This window comes from Anser anser, assembly GCF_964211835.1.
Source record: "Anser anser genome assembly, chromosome: 5".
Classification (NCBI taxonomy): Eukaryota; Metazoa; Chordata; class Aves; order Anseriformes; family Anatidae; genus Anser; species Anser anser.
Genome location: NC_139725.1, coordinates 4,447,770 through 4,468,533, shown reverse-complemented (window position 1 = coordinate 4,468,533; position 20,764 = coordinate 4,447,770). Strand labels below are relative to the sequence as shown.

General features: G+C 41.1%; 1 protein-coding gene across 2 annotated transcripts in view; it reads left to right on the top strand.

The window, feature by feature from the left end:
* Positions 1 to 20,764, top strand: part of RRAS2 (RAS related 2) — a 41,839-nt gene extending 21,075 nt beyond the window's left edge. For both annotated transcript variants that reach the window (XM_083838198.1, XM_083838199.1), the window contains exons 2-6: positions 7,553 to 7,640; positions 8,360 to 8,462; positions 10,797 to 10,905; positions 18,724 to 18,842; positions 19,310 to 20,764. In XM_083838198.1, the coding sequence (XP_083694324.1) occupies positions 7,553 to 7,640; positions 8,360 to 8,462; positions 10,797 to 10,905; positions 18,724 to 18,842; positions 19,310 to 19,397 (507 nt within the window). In that variant the 3' untranslated portion in view covers positions 19,398 to 20,764. The remainder of the gene's footprint in view (positions 1 to 7,552; positions 7,641 to 8,359; positions 8,463 to 10,796; positions 10,906 to 18,723; positions 18,843 to 19,309) is intronic.

Here is a 20,764-nt window from a genome sequence, read left to right as displayed (position 1 = left end):
TCTGCAAGAAAATGCATATTTAAAAAAAACACCCAAAGTAACAAAAAACAAACACCACTTATGTTATGCATGTGTAACTGCTATCCACTCTGTCCATAGTTCAAGTGTTGAGGCTGCATTAACACTTCATGACAGTTATCCTGACAGTTTATGTAATCCAGGCAGGAAGTTAGCGAAAAGGCATGTAATCCTTTTCAATAAAGTAGTTGCAATATTTATTCTTTAAGCCTCTATGACAGGAGCATGCACTCAAAATTTGTCAGAGGCTGCCTCAGTTATGTGTCAGACTTTTCTCCCAGAGAATCTGCTGTGTTTTCATGGATTCTCTTTTTTTTTTTTTTTCCAGAATCTTTTAATTATCTGTTCAGCAGTTAGGAACTCACCAAACTTCGACCTGTGAGCCCAAGCCGTTTTGTAAGTCGCTCCTTGGCACTAGGTTCAAGGGAGAAGAGAAGGGAGATTTCTTTCCTGGGCTGCTGCAGCCCAAGCAGGGTAGGAGAAAGTAAAGCTGCTTTCTTACAAGTAGCAATTAGAAGGACAAAAATTAACAGATGTTGGAACATCTAAAGCACTGGTAGATGTTCCTGTTCAGAGCACGGAAATCAGTTTCATTTCAGCCTTTCATCTTCCTGAGCTCTGCTCTGCTGTCTGACCTGCACAAACTGAGGCTCCAGAACCATCGTGGCTCTTAAATCCTGCCGTGAGCCAGTCCTGCTGAACCATGGATACAAATGTGGAACTTCTTAGTGTACAGCTATCTAGAGAAATATATCACAAGTGAGTACGTTTATGGGTATGAAGTTCAAGTGTTCACTTAGGGAATTCAAGAATTGACAGGTGCATATCCAGGATTCAGATACACATGTATTCGTCTTCAAACCAAGGACAGTTTATCCTGTGTCCCCTTGCGCCCCCTGTCCTACCTTATGCTTCCCAATGCCTGCGGGGGAAGAAAAGTTGTTTTTGTTTTTAGGTACTTTGGGTAGGGACTGCTGCAGAGTTTTCTTTACAGAAAAGAGCTGTAGTATGTATGGCTATGTGCATTAAGTACCTCCGTGTACTGAACACAGATTACTTTTTTTTTTCTGAAGTGCTTGTTCAGTGATTGCTGCATATGGAGGAGCAGGGAGCAGAGAGAGGGAGAGATGTAAGAATAAGTGGCTGTATAGTAGGACTAACTTGTGCTTTCAGTGTTTCCAAACAAAGCACAAGCTTTTGACAATCCTTGTGTGCTGTGTATATATTTTTTATATATATATCCTCAGGGGAAGACTTAGTTATACGTAACCAAGTCAGATGTTTATTGTTGTATTCCCACCATATCTTCTTCAAAATTTAAGGTTTGCACCCCTGTCTGTGAAGTCCATGTTGTGGGATAGTCTAGTGGATGTGCTCTTAGACAATTCTGGATAACGTAAGAACAGTGCATTCTCTGAGGTTTGAGTAAGCATGAGCTTAATCATAAATACGAGTATTTTATGTACATGTAGTTCTCGTTCTTCAGGAACAGATAAAAAGAACTTCTCATCTTGATAAAAGCAGCCTTGTTGTTTCTGCCAAATGTTGAGAAGGGGCAATAAGAATCAAAGAAGGTGCTCAGATTGTAGTCCCCCTGCAAAGGGGTTGCTCTGTGTATGGCTCATGGCATCTTTCTTTCACTGTAACTTTCTTCAGTTCTGTTATTGTCCCTGTTTTCACTGTTAGTGAAATTATCAAGGGTTTCACACCACGTGGTAATTATGGTAATTGTAGTAACAAATGGCATCTGTTTCCCTGGGTGGCCATAACAGTGTTGGCAGTAGACATTAGGACAGCGGGAAGTACTGTAAATTGAGGGAAGCATCACTGATTGCTTTGAAGCACAGACTGTGTTTTAATGTCTCTTTTTTCAGAAGAAAGGAACGGGTGCTGTTAATCTTTCTAGAAGTAAAAGTGACTCTTAGGGATTTGTGTGAGTACGGGATGACTGGAGAAGGACACACCTGTCCTTCTGTAGTATGATCTGGTGTTTTGGTAGCTGTCTGCTGTCTGGTCTGTCTTTGATGTAATTCTAGACTTTGTTCCACATTCTCCGCGATCTGCAACACCACAGAAAACTTGTGTAGTTCTGCAAAGCGACTGTTTATGCCAGCAAAGCATGCTCCGTGCTGCCTTGAGCACTTCTGTTTAAAAATGACGCTGGGTTGGCATGGGTAGCTCCTGCAGTTCTCCTGGTGTCTCTGTGCAGGGCCCGAGCCCTCTGCAGACGGCAGTCCCTGTCCTGGCCCCGCCGCAGCTCCTGCTCCCCAGGCCGCAGCCCGCCTGGCCCGTCCCGAAGTGCTGAGCCCTAGGGCATCGCGTAGTCGTGGGGTGGCTGAGTGCTCGGCAGCTCTGTCAAAGGCTCCTGATCAGCTCTGGGTTTTATTCTTTTCTGTGACGTGGGGGTCTATGAAGTGGTAACTCTGTTTTGCTGTATTTGTTCCGTCGGTTTAGTTCCACCCCCCCACACACACACATTTTCCAGCCAGCCAACTCGCATATCTCTCAAGGAATTAGCTCAGGAGCCTCCTTTGGAGGCTCATCAGGAGGTTCTTCCGCTCATCTCTTCCAGGGCATCAGCCCTGGTGGACGCTTTGCCTTGTGAGCGGTTCTGCTGGGCAGCGCAGCTCTAGGCCCGAGCCAGGCCTGCGACGGCGGGCTGCGGCTGGTGTGTGTCCCTGGGGACTGAGCCGTGTTTGTGCCCCTCGAGGGGCAGGGACACCAAAGCTCCATGAAACAGCCGCTAAGTGCTCCTGCAGTCTGAAGAAGGGTAAAATACCACATTGTGTTTGTTAGCGTGGGTTTTGCTGCTGTGTTGCGTTTGTAGGTAGCAGAAACTGTAAGGCTACAGTGGGCTGCTAAGCAGTGATAGTTACAAACATCTATGCAGCCACTCATTTAGATCTTAATTCATAGTCTGAGAAAGCTTCTGTGGCATAGCCCAGGACCTGAGACAGAAGGGTGGCCGCCTGTGTTCCTACAGACTAGCCAAGGGCACTGTAGTTGGGACAAACACCAGAAATACTGATTTAAATGAAGGAAGATGTTTAGAAGATAACTTGGTCAGGTTTTTCTCTTTTTCTGGGTTCAGTATTTCTGATACAATCACTGTGATGTGTGTTAGGGCTATAGCAGGTACTGTTTTTTCTGTGCCCGTGGTGTAAAGGCATGCTACAGGTCTGTTGAGTGGGGCAGGAGCAGACTGATGTTCTTGGTGAAATGCAGAGGAAGAAGCTAGAGAAGAGGTGACAGCATTGGGGATAGTCGGAGGAGAAGCTCCAAAAGAAATCATGTAGCACAGCTGGGGTAATGTCTTGGGATCATATGCTTTAGGTATCTGTGAATGTACTTGAGTCTAAAGCTGAACCTTTGGTGTGTAACATTCACCAACGTGTTTGTTTCAAGTCTGAACTTACAAATTTTAGCTGGGAAGGATTTTGGGGCTATTTGCAATGTTGAAATTGTGGGTGTTATTTAAACCCAGAGACGGTCTGTAACTTCAGCTGGAGGGTGGAAACCCTTCTATTTCCTTGCCTTCACTAGGCTGAAACCAAAAATTTAAACATGTGGAAAAAATTTAAATAAGCAGCTAGCAGCTCTTTGAAACGTTAAGCGTATATTTAGTAAATACAAATGGAGATTATAGACACAGCAAGGATAAATATGTATCTTGGCATGTGGTGCCCCTTTAACCTAGTCATGGTGGTGCTATTGCTGTGCTGGGCTGCCCTTCTTTGCATGCCCTTCAGGCTTTGCATGAAGATGAAAGAAGCACATCGTGCAGCCGGCCTCCAGACTGCAGCATGTAGCAGCACCCCCCTGGTAGTGTCTGACTTCTCTTTCGTCCCAGAGCTTAGATTTTGGTGCAAAAGTATCCGATGGTTTTTCAGCTTGCAGACTATTCATGGCCTAATGAAGAGTAATTAAAAAAAGCTACACAAAAAATGTGAAACTTCTCTGTGGGTCTGCATCTTTATGTGTAAGATGTCTTCGCTCTGCTAATTGCTTTTATTAATTTATGGAGAGGGAGTACTGAGACTGTGAGTGAGTCCAGCTAATGGAGGAAGTCCCCTTTGTGTATTAAAGGCAGCATAACGAGCGGGGGAGATAATAAACCAAAAGCAGATTTTCACACATTCTCCCTGCCAAAAGACTTGAGTGATTGAAACAATGATTTGGAGTTACTCTTACCTTAAGTGGAGGAAGACCGTGAGAACAGTGGTCAGTATGGTAATGTCGTAATTCCAGAGTGCTACAAGTAGGACCTCCTGGGAAGGTCAGGAAATGGTGTTTGAAATGCAGTTGGCGAGGCCACGTGTGTGTACAGGAAGGGACGCTGGCGGTGGGCTGCCCAGTTGCAAGTGATGTAGCTGTTGCAGGAATGACTTTTTTTTTCCACAGAAGGGCTTGCATCCTTGGCAGGTTTTCTCATCTCTGGACTTGATTGCCTCAGCAGTCTTAGAAAGAGGAAACCTAGAAAACTTGTTGCATAATATTTTGGGTAAATTGAATGGTTGATGAGCCTACTGGGCTTGGCTGCTTGTTTCCCTTCTAGGAAGTGGGTGGAAAAGTGCCTTGATTTCATTAGCGATTAAGGGAGTGGTGTAACAGTAGAGCATGTTCAAGTTACTATCTTCATAGAAGTTTCCTCTAATTATTTCCTGCAGGCAGTGGCCAGCTGCAGTGGAGCCAATTGAATGAGACTTAGCTCTTCAAGTTCATCATTAAAAACTTAATTACATTTGGGAGACATCTGAGAACTGCGTCCCTGTAGGGTGACCCATCGCAGTACCACTGGAGAGTGGTTCTGTGTGGTTTGTACCAGCTGGTATCGGAGACACTTGCTGTAGCTCACTGGCATTTTGCAGTTCAGCGGAGCAGCTGCGTTGAAGCGTTAAGGCTGGTACATACCACTTCTGTGAAGCAGGCAGCAGAAAGCTGGCCCGGCTCTCTGGACACCGGCATGGACAGCACTGCTGTGCTGAGCATCTGCGCGCCCTGCTGATCTGCCTGGACTCAGCATCAGTGTAAAACCAGTAGGGTGGCAGCGTTTAACAGGAGCACAAACAGATGCAAGTCCTTTAAGCAGTTCTGGCCAAACTCCTTGACCTTCTCTGCAAAAAGACTCAAGTCTTGGGCTTGCTGGGTGTATGGGCACCTTCTCACTGTTGCAGGACAGGATTTGAAGGTAGAGGTGCAACCCCTGGGAATATTTCAGGGGGTGCTGTGTCATCCCGTAATTCTTTAAACACTGTCTGTATGGCAGCAGTAAGGTCCGTTTCTGCTCAGACTGATACATGTTGTATCTGCTACATCTAATTTTCATAAATCAATCCTGACTGAATAAGGCCTGTGAGCTGTGGTTAATGCTCCCTGTGGCAAATAGTCCCAGTGCAATTTGGGAAGACTCCTTCAAAACCAGCAGCTATTTCAGGCACATTAGCTTTGTCTACTGCCTGGAGGTAAACCACAACACTAATTGCCTTGCAAACCTCTCCTAGAGTGGCTGTGACAGCAGATTTGGCAGTGTACCTCCACGGGAGGGAAGAAATTGCTCTTATGAGGTTTGTTAAATGGGGGAGCTCTGGCTTGTGCTCAATCTGAATTTGAGATGCAGCCGATGCTGGGTTGGGACAATTTCTCTTCTGAGGGAGGAAAAGTGCTCCGTGCATGTGTACCATGTCTGATGCTCTCAGTTTGTGGTTTTCTTTTTTTAGAAAAAAAAAAAAAGTTGGAGGATTTGGGGAGAAGGGAAGGGTACAGAAATGGATATTGCAGAACTTGCTGAACTGCAGAACTTGGACCTTGGAGGGATAATAAGGAAAATATGAAGAATCCCTCTGAGATGATGACAATTTTCTGACTTCTCTCGGTGAAAAATATTGCACTTGTTGGATGTAAACGTGGTGCTTTAGGTGGTCTACTAATATCCATTCAGGAGTGAAATAAGCTGATTCCAAATTCTCCCTTTTATTTAAAAAAAAGGCTTTTTTAATTTTACACTTTTTCTGTTTCCTTAATGAAACATTGAACTTCTCTTCCTTGTGATCTTCCTTCTAAAGTCAGATTCTGTAAATAACTTGGTTTACACATTGGTATGGTCACATAAATGATTTTTTCTTCCTTCCTTCAAAGTTTGTTAAAGGTCACAGAGGACTTGAGACAATTTATTAAAAAGTCAGTTTTTAAGCTTCTGGATAAAACTAAGTCATGGATATAGGTAAAAGAAAATGAGAATGATTTTGAAGGATTTATTTTTCTGTTTTAAATCTTCAGAGAAGGTAAAGGGATGACTTGTACTCCGAACATCATCTGGGTTCCTGTTCTGTAGTGAGACGTTCTGCTGACTGCAAATAAGCATCCTTCTGCTGTAAAAGTTGTGCTCCTCTTACTATCCCATACCTGTTTTGTGTGTGTGTGTGTTGGAATTATTTAGCCTGGTCAAATATTCTAAAAAGGGAGTGGGGAGGACAGTTTCTTAACAGCTGCTTGTCCAGAAACAACATTAGACACTGAGAAAGGTGTGAAGGACAGCATTTCATACTTCACAGGTATCTCCAGTGGGACAGATCGCTAGGATTCTACCCTTTCCAGAGAGGAGCATGGTTGTTTTAATTTCATTGTTACCTGTAGGTAGCTTGGTTGTACCATGATACTGTTGAGGCAAAGCTACTGAGAGTGCCGTGTATGTGTACCCCGAGAGGACGGTTAACTGACCTCTAACCAAACGCAGAGGAGATGTGCGGAGTGGGTTGATCTCTCTGGTCTAGGCTGGGGGGTCAACAGTTTTCTGGTATGATGCCAAATCTAAATGAGTAGATCAGCAGCAACCTATGCATACTCTTCCTGTAGCCACCTGCGAGATGGCCAGGTTGTGGTGTATGAGCACAGGTGTAGTTTATAGAGAATATACACAGCTGGTAAAGTGGAGGGGGGATTGTGGTTAAAGCCATTAGAAATGCTAACCCTAGGAGGGAAATCCTAGGAGCAAGGATGATTTGTTAAACTCCTTTGAGCTTAAAAACAGAATGCTGCTTGTTCTGCATGGAGCCCTTGCTAGAAATAATTATAAATCTGCTCCAGAATTCTACGAATTGCTGGGAAAATCCTAGTGCTTCTTACAAATTACTTGAGGGGGGAGGGAAGCAAATCCTGGAAACGTATGAGAATTGCTGAAAATATCTACACCCTACCAGATGTTCAGAGAGACTTAGCAGTTCCTGGAGGCCTAAAAAGCCACTAGAAACTTCTTAGCTTCTAGTAATTCCTGCTGGGAAATTCTAGGGATTACTAGAAGCTAGAAATCCTGTAGGAATCCAGCAAATTCAGTAAGTCTGCTAGTAATTTGTGTGACTTATGAGCATCTACGAGAAATAGAAATGCTGCTGTCTTTTTGAGTTAAGTGACAATTCGTTGTACATGGATATCAACCTGCTCATCTTCACTAAGCCATGGAGCGCCCAGCCTTAGCATCTTACTCGGTGGGTGTCCTGTATGTGCTTGTCTTATACATGTGCTATTTTTTTTCCTGCAGTCCTATTTTGTTACGGATTATGACCCAACGATCGAAGACTCCTACACCAAACAATGTGTGATAGACGAAAGAGCTGCGCGCTTGGACAGTAAGTAGCCAAACAAAAACAAATACGAAGCAGCTGTAGCTGTCAGTGCCCGTGTTTGCATCTGTATGCATAAATTTAACATGGCTGAACTGTGCAGCACGGGGTTTTATGTCAGTTTGTGGCTGATAAAAGCTATCTTTGAATTCTGGGTATCACATTAATAAAACAAGATACTTATGTCTCACGTAAATGCCTCTCTTGCAGTAGATTGGACATTTTCTAAGGATTATTCCCAAAGTTTTAGTACCCATATAAACTAGGAGAACTTACAGAACTCCAGTCAGTGACCTGGGTGATGTGGTGGAATGAAACCTGCATCAATGGGCTGTCACGTGCTGCCTCTCCAATCTAGCTGTTTTGCTATAAAAGTTTCAGTTCCCCCTAGTCAATGATTTCTTTAAGGACAAAACAGCACCACTCCCAACACCCTTCCCCTGCAGCCTCTCTGTACATTCTACAGCTGCATCAGCTGGTCCCAAATTCGGAAAAGTGTGCCAGACTGTTTCTCAGTTTGCTTCATAGATCTGGAATTGTTCAATCAGTCCAAGGATGCATTGGGAATCTTAGTAGAAATCTAGTAGAATCTGTAAAAAGAGATTTCTGCTTAGCTACCGATATATAGGACAGGCTTTCACAATCTCCTATTAGGAAGGATTTTTATTCTCAGTCTGTATTCTAAGAACATGAACTGTAGTAACTAATATTTTGCTTATATTCAGTTCTGGATACAGCAGGACAAGAAGAATTTGGAGCCATGCGTGAACAGTACATGAGGACAGGGGAGGGTTTTCTGCTTGTTTTCTCAGTCACTGACAGAGGAAGGTAAGCCTGATGTCAAGCTAATGTAACAAAATCTATCTTGCTAGTAACTAATCTGAAATGGCTACTCATCCTTTCTTGAAATAACCTCTAACAGAATGCATTCACTTACATTCTGCAATGTAATATGTCTTCAGCGCTGACAAAAACCCGTTTGAAATGGATCACATAAATGAAAGTATCTCCCTCTTACAGTAGGTGATTTGAAAACAAAAACAAGAACAACAACAAAAAGCCAACTCTGTTCAGGCACTTCATTATAGTCCGGAATACTAGTTTCCTGTAGGTGACAGATTTAAAGGGTTGCTCACTATTATGTTTTCTTTTTTAAACAAACAAAAAAAAAGCTATCCCCTTGCTGTGTGCTTGTCAGCATCCTGTGGCTGGCTCTGGATTTCTGAGCATGTGTGCCCAGTTCAGGCTCGTGCTCTCACTCTTCTGCAGGCAGATGCTTGCTCTGCCGATTTGCATGAATTGACTGGAACCTGCATAACTCATTTATGGCAGAGTTCAGGTGAAACGTGCATTTTTGGAAGCTCAGACAGCTCGGTGAGGTAGATCCTGATTATTGTAAGAGTAGAAAAATGCCATGCATGTACAGAAAGTCCCTTAATGTTTTGTCTGTGGTCTTCCCCTGTTGAACTTACCAGGTATGTAGAGATAAAGGAGAAGAGGTCGGGGAGCTGCCTGTCTACTTGCTTTGAGTTGTAAAGAAGAGCAATAAAATGGGGGGGGGGGGGTAATCTTTGCAATATCTTTTCCTTGCAGATTCAGTCTGTGATCTGATAATTTACTTCTGATCTTACAATATCTGTCTATAATGAGAATTAAAATAAATATTCTATGGAGCGTGTGCATGTTCAATTGGATCTGTACCTTACACTTAAGAATGCTGCTAGACGTACAGCTTCATCTTGACGTACTGTCAAAAGAGACTTTTACACTTCTGTTAGAGGTCTGTGTCTATGCTTTTTTAGGACACATTGAGCACTTACGTTAACAAATATTTTTGTAACAGAGGACTGTACATTTTAAAAGTCGTCATGTGAACTCCTTTGCTTTTCTAAAAACCTTAAGTCTTTCTTAAGCAGAACTTGACGTGTTAATCCTGCATATCACTTTCCCTCTAAAATCCTTAAGAGACTGCTGATGAGCAGGGTGTTTTCATTTTTGTTCTGTTATCCATATAATTCAAGACTTGCCTTGCCTATCCATGAAGTATGTATCTTTCAAGGGTATCTGTCTTGTGTGGTGGAAGGATTCTGAACCAAGAAGTCTGGATGAAGAAGTTGGTCACTTTCAACTCTTTTCCTTCAGTTGCTACAGACATCTGAGCAGAGTATTAAAAATGCATATGTAAATGGAGGTCCAAGTATGCATTGTGGCATTCCTTCTTTCTAATTCACACTTCTTATGGTTGTTTTATAAGAATGAGCTGTATTGGTATTATCATGTCTACGTATTTTTTGATGAAACTTTCTTACTGATGATCATCTTGCTTTTAAATTTTAGTTTACAAATATAAGTGTAAATGACTTCATACTATATGCCCAGACTTAAATATAGTGGTTGGGATGTCTCTGATCTAAAGGCAATGCAATTGTCTACCAGTATCAGTGCTGGAGCTCCATATGCATTGACATAGCTTTAACAGTGCTTACTGAAAGCAGTGCATTTTTTTTCTCTCCAAAAATCATTGTCTAGGGCAGAATTAGCTTCTCGAATATACTGCCTTTGGGGGAGATTTTTGCCTTGCTCACCTTTAAGCGCTGCTGAAATATTTCTTAATGCCTAAACAGCATCACTACCTGATATAACTTACTTGGTAACTGGAAAGCTTTCTGCTGATTTATCCCAGCTGTTTTTCTCCAAGAAATAATTTTCCCACTTCCACCAAAATTCCTGGAAGTAGCTGTGGAGGCAGCTAGCTGAAACATTGATCACTAGTGTCTCCAGACTGTCGTTTCAATACTCTAAGTAGAGTTGAACTCCAAAATCAAAGTTTATAAAGAGGACTGTGGTTGCTTGGTTCTATTCAACTAATCGGCATCCTGGTCCCTCTAGAATTAAACAGAACAAGGGTTTTACTTACCTTGCTGTCCAAACTGAGTCCAGTCCAGTGCTAGCTTGAGTCAGGATTTTTTTTAGTTTGAGTATTGAATGATTCTCTAATCAGTCATGCTATGACAGTGAACTCTTTGACAGAGTGCCTGCAGCTGTCTGTGCTTGTGTGGTGTGGCAGGGCAAGTCCAAATAGGTGATTCATTGTTCCTGAACTTCTACAGAACTTGAGAATCTATGAATTAGTACACTGATGTTCTACTTTTCTTTTTACAGTTTTGAAGAAATCTATAAGTTTCAGCGACAAATTCTTAGAGTGAAAGATCGTGATGAGTTTCCTATGATTCTAGTTGGTAATAAAGCAGATCTGGACCACCAAAGACAGGTAACTAATTTATTGCTAGTTACTGCTTACTTTCTTATAGAAACATCACTATTTTCCTCCCAAAAATAGTGGGAACAAAAAACAAATGAAAAAAGTCATATTAGCTAATTGCAATGCAAAAAACAACAGTCAGGGTCTTTGCTTGAAGAATCTTAGAAGTATGATGGCATTCTACATAGAGCAGATCTTCAGTCTGACTCACTTGGATGATGTTGAGACCAAATCTATTCACATACAGAGGTTGAGAGCTATCTGTCATGACTCAAGCATGAATGTGTGTAATTTTTCCTTTCTGTTACTCACTATAGCGCGCTATGCCAAGCAGAGTGCATTCCAGCACTAGCTCTAATGATCCTGACAATTCCTTGCTTTTACTGCTCACTGCTGTTATGTATGAATGAGTAGCCATTTGTCTTTTTCCATTTAACCACTTACCTTCTGTACAGCTAACTTAACAGCTTTAGAAGTTGGAAGTACAGCAACACAATGTCTTCCTTACTCATGTACCTTAACATTAAAATTTTGGAAGCAGTAGATTTTATTCTCACCTGTAGTTGAAAGATAGCTTGAAATATTTGATTTAGAATGATTTAAAGAAGGAGCTTACATGTGTTTTCCATGTTTACTTTATTGATTTTCGTTAATCAAATTGGTGGTTCAAACTGGAATGGGAATAATCGTACTACAGCAGCAAGAGAGAAGCGGGTGTCAAATTTGTGTTCTTCAACGTGTTTCAGAATTCTAGTGTTTTTTCATGAGACAGCGAGATGACTCTTAAAGTTTTACTGGCAAACATAAAAGTAACCTGAAAGTAAACTAAATGCTACCAGAAGTTCTGTAATTTTGAGATTAACAAAGAGAAGTCATCTTTATATGATAAGATATTCTCAGATTTATTTACCTGACTTAGTATCTGTCCACAACTGCTTACATAAATACTGCTCTTGGCTAAACAAAATCTTGTCTTATGTCAAGAACCAGTGGATGGAACATGAGAAAAATAGGCTTGAAGCAAATAATGTTAATACTTCAGTGGTTTATTTAGTTTCTCCAATAGTACCTGAAGCCTTTAGTACAAAATAGTTGTTGTCAAATATGCTCCCTTGATTGCTGCATCCTCTTTACCCAGAACATGAGTAGGAAGGTCATTACAAAACTAAAACCTGTGCTGAAAGATAGTGTCTCAAAAGTTGTACTCAATGAGCCTTGCAGGTCCCTTCCAGCTTGGGATGTTCTTGTCTAAGAGAACTTTTCGTAGAAGTCCCTCAGAGGCTCATCAGAAGTTACTTCATGTGTTCCCACGTGCACAGAACTATCTGGCCTGTCCCTGAGACAAAAGTGGAATGTGTTCACACATCATACCCCCATCAAAATTCCTAGATTTAACCTTGCAAGTCCTGGAACGTGATGTACTTTAATGCACACATGTTGCCATGGAAACCACGTAGGTAAAACTGAGCTGTTCTGCAGACTTTCAACAGCTGAAGGACAAATATATGAATGCTTTGAGAGGGAAATAACATCTCTGTCAAACCCAATTCTCAGAGGATTCCTACAAACGTAAATGGTAATCCTATAGATCTATTTCTAGAAATACTTAGGGTCTTTGTTCTGCCTCCTTCACCCTCCTAATGTTATTACACAGGCTGTAACTCACCTGTTTCTCTGCTCAAAGAAGAGGTGCCCATCGTTTTTCTCCTGCTAGTCCCTCCATATTCAATTCCTATTTTCTTTTTCAGATTGTGATAGGCTGATAAAAGTGTAAGCTTAAAGCAGCTGCTTCCAAAATTAAGGGAAGTTGCTTAACATCTGAACACAAATAAAAGCATATGTCCCCAGAAGCTTTTTGGTGTTGTTTTGGCTTGTCTAATTGATTAATTACTGGCAAGCATGACTTCTGGTATTGCCGTGCACATAATTGATGTGCTAATTAGTGGATTTGTCACTTCCACAATAGGGCAGGGCTTAAACAGCCTTCGTTAAGCTGGATGTTTGCACAAGTTAAGTTCTAGGTTTGCTGAAACAGGTGCTTTTTAACTCTTCCCTGCCCCTTCCCCCATCACATGGTGGGGGCTCAGCTGGTCTTAAGTCAGTCTAAAGGAATGGTTTTGGGATGCTGAGCTGACATAAGAGGTCCCCAGAAGGGAGAGGCCTCCCATCCCTCTTGACTTCACGTTTGCACTCTTTCCTGTGCTGGCTCTAGCACTCATCTGAAGCACTTTGTAAGCTGAATCATCTCTCAAGACAGGGAGAAAAACAGGCAAGCTGGAATGGCTCTGATACATGTGCGAGTTAAATCAGCTCCTGGAGAGATGGAGTGAGTGCCAGAGCTCGAAGCATGGGAAGGGGTGGGACTGTGGCTCTGAGCAGAGCAAGGAGGAGCTGGGGTGGGGGGAAGAAAGTGAGACCTCGCCTTTTGGCAGCAGTCAGCAGTTAGATGTTATCGGCTGGATGTTAAACAGCAGCCAGAGCCTCTGCTCTGTCACGTGAACTCTCACTGCAGGCATCCATTCAGAGTTGGATCAGCTTGCCGACCTGGCTGAAAACGAGTCCTGCCACCACATCTTCCCAAGTATGGAAAACTTCAGCCTGCCAGGCAGGGTTGTCCCTCACTGGTTGCACAGGCAGCTGCGAGGGAGCTCCGGGGAGGAAGGCAGAGCTCTCCCTCACCCAGCCCGGAGCCCTGTGCTAGCGAGGTGTCTCGGGGCTGTGACTTGTGGGCAAACATGAGAGCAGTGCTAGTCCTCTGCGTTTTGTGTTCTCGGTCTGCTGGTGTGTCAGGCTTCTCTCCTACCACGTCAGCCAGACTCCTTTTTCATACGAGGCAGTCCTGCAGGAAGTCATCTTGCTCTTTTAAACTTGTTCCATTAGAAAGGTATGTTTTTCAGCTTCAGAATTTAGCACTTTTTGGAAATTCAGGAGGCTGGTTATAAGGTTTTAGAACAAAACTGCTTGTATTAGACATCTTCCTTTTTCCTAAAGACAGGAGGCAAACCAGGGAACTAATAGTGAACATGTGCTCTGAGAACGTAAAACTAAGTTAAAGTCATTTAGCATACGTTTTGATCAGCGATTGATACTCAATAGAATTAACACACAGATCTTCCTGGATCCTGAAAGAGTTAAATGTATGAAAGTGGTGTGGGTGTCTCAAGGGTCCGACCACACCTTTATGCAAGTAACTGTAATTTGTAGTTGAACACAGTGTAGAGTGCTGTCATTACGATACCATAAATCTGGAAGTAAATAATGTGTAACTGACAATCCTGATGCAATGGCAAATGTTTCTCAGGAAATACAGGAGCTGCCTGGTACTGCAGAAGTGCACAACCTGTAGTATGATTTTTATGAAATGTCAGTGGCATACTGAAAGTGCAGCCTAAAGTAGTGGTGGTTGTAGTAACTACAGGTCAACTTGTGTGGTTTTGTAAGAAAAGAGATGAAATGGAAGTTTGAAATAGCAATTCAGTAATAATTGTAGATAAATGAAATTAGGCAGACTTCATGTAATTCTCCTGTGTAGCATGGGAGGCAAAGTCCTGAATAGTCATGCATTAGGTTGGCAAAGAGAACCGATTCATTAGAGGAAGAGCAAGTGTTCATCTTTTGAATTTCCTTCTATGGTAAGAATACAGTTACCAATAATTCCAGATACCCCAATCAGTCAGGATTTGTGACCGACCACAAAGCCAAAGTTGAAGCACTTTCTCTCATTGCTCTTTCCATAAAGTAAATGCCATGTGGTAGTCTCTCTCTTAAATGGGTTGATTCTGTGCAACGCAGACAACGCTGGATATCTCTACAGTAAGGCAATTCAGTAGAGCACCTGATATTTTGGTAATAACTGCTACTAACAGGGGAGTAGGCTTGTCAGGGCACGATATGTATGATTTTTTGAAAGTAACTGCTAGCTTAAGTTAGATCAAGTCCGATCATTCCCCAGATGGCAGGGGTTCAAGGAAAATCCAAGTTGCAACAGGGAAGTGCTTGAATTTCATTAAATGATAGTTTTTTCCTTTTGCTTTACTACTGAACGAATACAGTGACCTGGTGCTAAGACCATCTACGTTGCTAGATACCTTTAAAACAAGGTTTTAAAAGAGAGGTGAGGTCCTTGTGGCTTCTAATTATGCCTAGGCAGTTAATGATCCCGGGCGGGCAGGCAGTCTTGTGGTTTGATCTTGCTCAGCATCAGCCTGGATGCCAGCAAAAGCGGTTAGTAGGGTGGTTGTGCTGTTTCACAAATGGCTTGGCCTGAGATGTCTTGTTACGGCCCCTTACAGTGATGTCTGCTCTCACGGATGGGTTGTACCTTCAGGTTTTCCCATGGCTTGCTTGATTTATTGAACTCTGTAGATAATGAGCAATCAGCCATCTGATACAGGAGTTGAGTACTGCAGGTCAGCCTGTTTAAATACATCGGTTCTTCATAACCATGGCTTGTGTGTGCCAGAGGGACCTTTGAAATCAGAACGTGGACAAAATACAGTGCATGAATAGCGGACCAGGCGTATGAAGGTAATGCTGCCTGGTATAAGCCAGAGGTGGCAGCATCTATAGGTGACAAAGCTGCTCTTCAGGAATGATGGGGGTCTCCCCAGGAGTGGGAACACATTGCTGTGTAGGGAGCGCTGCGGAATGACCACAAGGAGATAGAAATGAAGTGCTTCCTCGAGGTGGAGAGGAACCACCTGTCACCTTCTGACATGAGTACGCCATAGCCTTTAGTCTGTGTAAGTATAGAGGCAAAATATGCACACAGTGTTTAACTGAAAATGAGTCTATAAAGCAGCAGAGCATTGTAGCATTTCTCTAGGTGCAGGAAAGTACAGAAAGTTCAGAAATGAATGTATTTCTGACAATTCTCAGATAAAATATGGAAGAAGGAAGGCAATCTGAGATGTTCAGAGGATTCTTCTGCAGATACTCAAATGGAAACTTCTTCAGAAAGAAGCCTGTTACTTAGGGAGTTGGGGAATAAGTTTTTCCATGTTTGACTTGCTCATTTACATCCATTACAGTGGACATTACATTACATGTATGTAACGTACATACAATGGGACATAATCCATTACATTAATTTGAGAAACTTTTACCAAATATTGAACAGTGTGAATGAACAATATCTGAAAACAATGGTAAAATGCCCTAAAACAAGGGATAAGCATTGCAACTGATGCCCATTCATATTCACCCTTCATTTTACCAAAACTAAGACTTTTCAAAGCAGAACCAACACATACAGTTGATCAGAAACTCTGTGGTTCCGTTTAGTTCTATCAAAATAAGTGTTCTTTGAAGAAAAAATGTGTAATTTTTATTTTGCTGTAATTTTTATAATTTTATTTTTAATAAGCCATCCTTACTGAAATTTGTCATGACACACAGGGTGGTTGTACATATTTAGGGAGAAGGGAGAATGTCATGATGTAAATTCATATTTTTGTTTTCTAGTATTTCTGTTTGTCCTTCCAACATTCCCCTTGGCTTTGAAAACAGAACTGGTCTGCTGTGGCTTCTAATTTACTGTTTGAGCACTGCAAATGTTTCTGTAGTGTGTCCAAAACCAAGATTTTTTGTTGCTTTTTTTGTTGTTGTTTTTAAACTGACTTTGTGGTCACTGGCATTGACCGCAAGCTACTTCAGGAAATACTGGTAAAATTAGACAAAATGATGGATTGAATTGAGCAATTACAGATAATCTAGCAAAAGCAGTAAGGGCTCTGATGTTATATCTATAATTTTTTTAATGCAGAATATTGTGAAAGTGTAGCTTAACTTTATTACAGTGTTAGCTCCCTACAAAACAAATGTAGCTGTATCTCTAACATGCTTTAGATACAATAGTGAAGAAAATAATAATCAAGTGCCTGTAAAGACTGCATAGAGTTTATCCTCGCTGTCATGCTGTCTTTCCCAGTTATTTATTTTTATTAGACTTTAATCTCTCACTTTCTGGGGCTGCAGTAACTATGCAGGGATGAAGGAAAATAAAGGGGGCTGGTTTTGCAACTGCTACCATATTACTGATAGTTTAGCTTATTTTTGTCTGGTGAATGAGGCAGAGAGGCATAAAAGGTTCTGAAAGTCCTCATACAACCTTTGTGGGATTATGCCATGTCACTAACCTGCCAGCTATGAACGTTTCTTAAATGCAGCCTTCATAAGCTTTGGAACAAGGACATTTCCACATTTCGGGTTGGAGGGGAAGATGAAAGTGGGGTGATTGTAGCTACTGGAGCAGAAAACTTGAATATCATTCAGTTTTCAGACAATAATGGAGAAATGAAGGATCCCAGTCATTCTCACTTTGTGCCTGGTTATTAAAAATGCAGCTCCAGTAAGTTATCTTGGTTGTGTAGGTTTTTTTTGTTTTGTTTTGTTTTCTGGCTTCAGCAGATGGTGATAACACTGAAATAAATGTAGCTTCAGTGAGTGTTTGAGATCAGCGGATGCATCCTGAGTTACTCTAGCTGTAATGGCACAAGGTGCTGCGGGGGCTCCTTGGAGAGGGTTTAGTGAGAGCAGCTCTCAGTTCAGCAATAAGTGTATAAATACAGTACAAGTGGGGGTGCTAGTGACAGAGGAGTCAAGTGTGTTGAGATGCTGTGCAAGAAGGCTCTCAGACCATGTGTATAGCTGTAGGAAAGTATTTTGTAAGTTAAAAAGTAAAACTTTAACTTAAAACTTCTACATCTTGCACTGTGCTGAATGCTTGCAATGATGTTTTTCTATTTCCATTTCTGTGTAGTTTCTTAATCTCAGTGTGCATCTGACTGCCTTTTCAAAAACAAACTAAAAATAAACCCTTAGGGTTTTTTGTTCTCATGATATCAGTCCCGTATGTGCCGGTGTAACATTTTTCTGTGAAAGCAGTGTAATCTTTGACATTTCTGCCACTAGCCGCTGTCTTGGCAAGATCTGTCGTACTTCCTTTTATCACTGAAAGCTGCCCTTTCCTCCCTGTGCTGGGGGTAAGCTTCCTGTTGAAGTCTTTTTCATGTTTTGCACTGCTCAAGGTGGCCTTCTGTCATCTGACCTCACTGCTTTTGGCTCATCCAAAAGCATGTAGCCGTCTCCTTTGGTTTTGCCCTGTGACCAACTTATTCCTCCTTCCTGTATTGGAAGCTTCCTGCCTTCTGCTTCATCATTTTAAATTTTATTCCAGCTCTTCATGGTGCTCATTATTTCCTCTTAATCTCCCTTTTCTCGTTTGCCCCAAGGAGACAAGGGGTAAGACAATGTCTCATTAATATTTAAGAGGGGAGACTTCACGGTGTTTTTTACATCTCTTGCGATTTAGGCTACATTTAAAATTGGCTGTCTTAACATTTTGCTATGTCATAAATATATTTCTTATGATTTTAATAAAGATTCAGAAGCTAAACATCACTTCTCGTTTTAAAAGAAGTAATCTTTATTTTTTCTCTAGATTTAGCTGGGCCAGGAAGAGGGTGAATTTAGCAATAGAATTCAGAGTGTTCTTAGTAATCCATCACGTTTTGACTCAGGCACTTGCTTTGAGGACCTCCTGTCTGCTTAGGAAGAAAACTCTGGTCTTGTCATTGCAGAAATGAGGTGAATGGCAGGCAGCTGCAGTGGAGGAAATCCATATGCTTAACAAACAACCAATTTGTATGTTGTAGCACATGGGTTTGTTTTCCAGTTGTATTATGTAGACAGTGCAGGAACTAGTTTAGGGTAAAATAAGCATTATTGTTGGAGGGGAGTAGATCCTTAGGTTAATGGTATTTGCAGTGTCTTCTGATACAAATGTGCCTGCGCGACATTTAGCTTAACGATTGATTTCACTTACAGGTGACACAAGAGGAAGGTCAGCAGCTAGCGCGACAACTTAAAGTAACGTACATGGAAGCCTCAGCAAAAATCCGATTGAATGTAGACCAAGCTTTTCATGAACTTGTCAGAGTTATAAGGTACAGTAACTGAAGTCCAAATAATTGATGTCCCTGTATTAATGGGTAGCTCCAGCAAATATATTGAAATGCAGTGGGAGATCACCAAAAAAATCCTGTCTGCTGTTATCAGTGAACTTCAACCAATGCTCTGTTCTAAAATTTTCCTGTGTATTGGCAAAAAGGCTCACGTGAATGTTACATGTATTTGAAACAGAACTTCTTCACCTTACTATTTCAGATTCTATTGATTACCCAGTAAGCCAAACAGATAAAATAAATTTGAATATTGGCCTTCTGTAAAAAGAGGGGTTTCTTAAAAAAAAAAAAAAAAAGCAAAATCAAAATACCATCACTCATTTTTTAAGTAGTTTGAGCATCAAAAGTAAGTCCATCTTCTATAAAGGTGTAAAAACAGTAAATTCAAATACAGTATTTATTTTAGTGAAAATAAGTCTATGAATTTAACTTGAAATATCTGTTTCCAGGAAATTTCAAGAACAAGAGTGCCCTCCTTCACCAGAGCCAACACGGAAAGAGAAAGACAAGAAAGGCTGCCATTGTGTTATTTTCTGAGAATCCCAAGAACCAAGCTATCAACTGCCAGATTATTTTTTTTTCTTTCCATCATTTTACATCACTTCTGGTATTGGTCTAGCCTTATATGTGCATGTCCTAAAAGTGGTCACCAGAATAGCCTTAGTCCAAGAAGCTGGCAGAATAGTTCTTGAAGAAGACTGTCATCTTGGGGCAGACTTCAAAGCAAAACACTAAGGCTGCTTCTTTAATACCACAGTTCCCTCCTCTCTCTTAAGAGCTTGCACCTTGTGGAGTTTTATTCGCAAAGGAGATGAAACAAAACCGTGTAGGACAAGGTGTTGAAGTCATGCATAAGTTGTCTCTTGTGAATTAATTTATTTTTACTTCTGACGTTTCATTAGCTATTACAAAGACCTATATTGAAGCATAGAGAATACTTTTAAAAAGGGGTGGATTGGCTTTTTTGCCCTCAGCTAAATTAGACTTGAGTATTCAGCTAGCCTTAAGAAACCTACACTGAATTTCATTGTCAGCAAAAATTTTCATCTCTTGTTTATGCTGCAGTTTTATTTCAGTGGCCAAAACAGTCTACTGTATTTATTTTATGAATCCAGAACAGCTACAGGACGATTACTACTACTATTAGAATATGGCCAAATACCTGAGCTCATTCTGGATTGAGGCATTTCAGCTTAATATGAAATTTCACATCATTGTTTGGAAACAAAAAAAAAAAAAAGTGTCTTCCTTTGTATTTCTGGGTAAGGGATTAAGGAAAACTAAAATTGTAGCTGTTTTTGTTTCATGTGATATAAAAATGAATTTGATCTTTCCATTGTCAGAGATGATTAAATGTTTTTGCTATATACTTTTATACATTATTTTCTTATCAAACTAGTTAACAAGTATTTTTATATGTTTGTAAGCAAATATGCTTTCACAGCATAACTTGTGTATATGTAAAGATGAGTATTTAATTCTCACAGTTCACTTTTAACTGACAAAATGTGGGATTTGCCAAACTGTGGTAAACTTCTCCTTACTCCTCTGGTTATACCCAAGAATGGCCAATTATGTGCCTGCCCAACACACCTGTAGAGTAAAATCTAGTGTTGTGTTTTAATCAATTGCAGTATCCCTTACTAAAGACTGACCATTATGTGAATTATTAAACCGTAAGACTTTTAACTGATTGTTTAGTTAAACTGTGGATGGTTGTTTAATTTTGAGTTCTGTGGATTGTGTTTAAACAATTCAAGAGTATGTTCCCTGATATTGAAATACTGAGTGGTATTGCACAGTTGTCACCTTACTGAATGTGTCCAACAGTTCTTTGAAACTTGATTATTAAGCAAACCCTTGTATAACTTCAGGTGCTAGAATTAAAGATGATCTAACCGTTA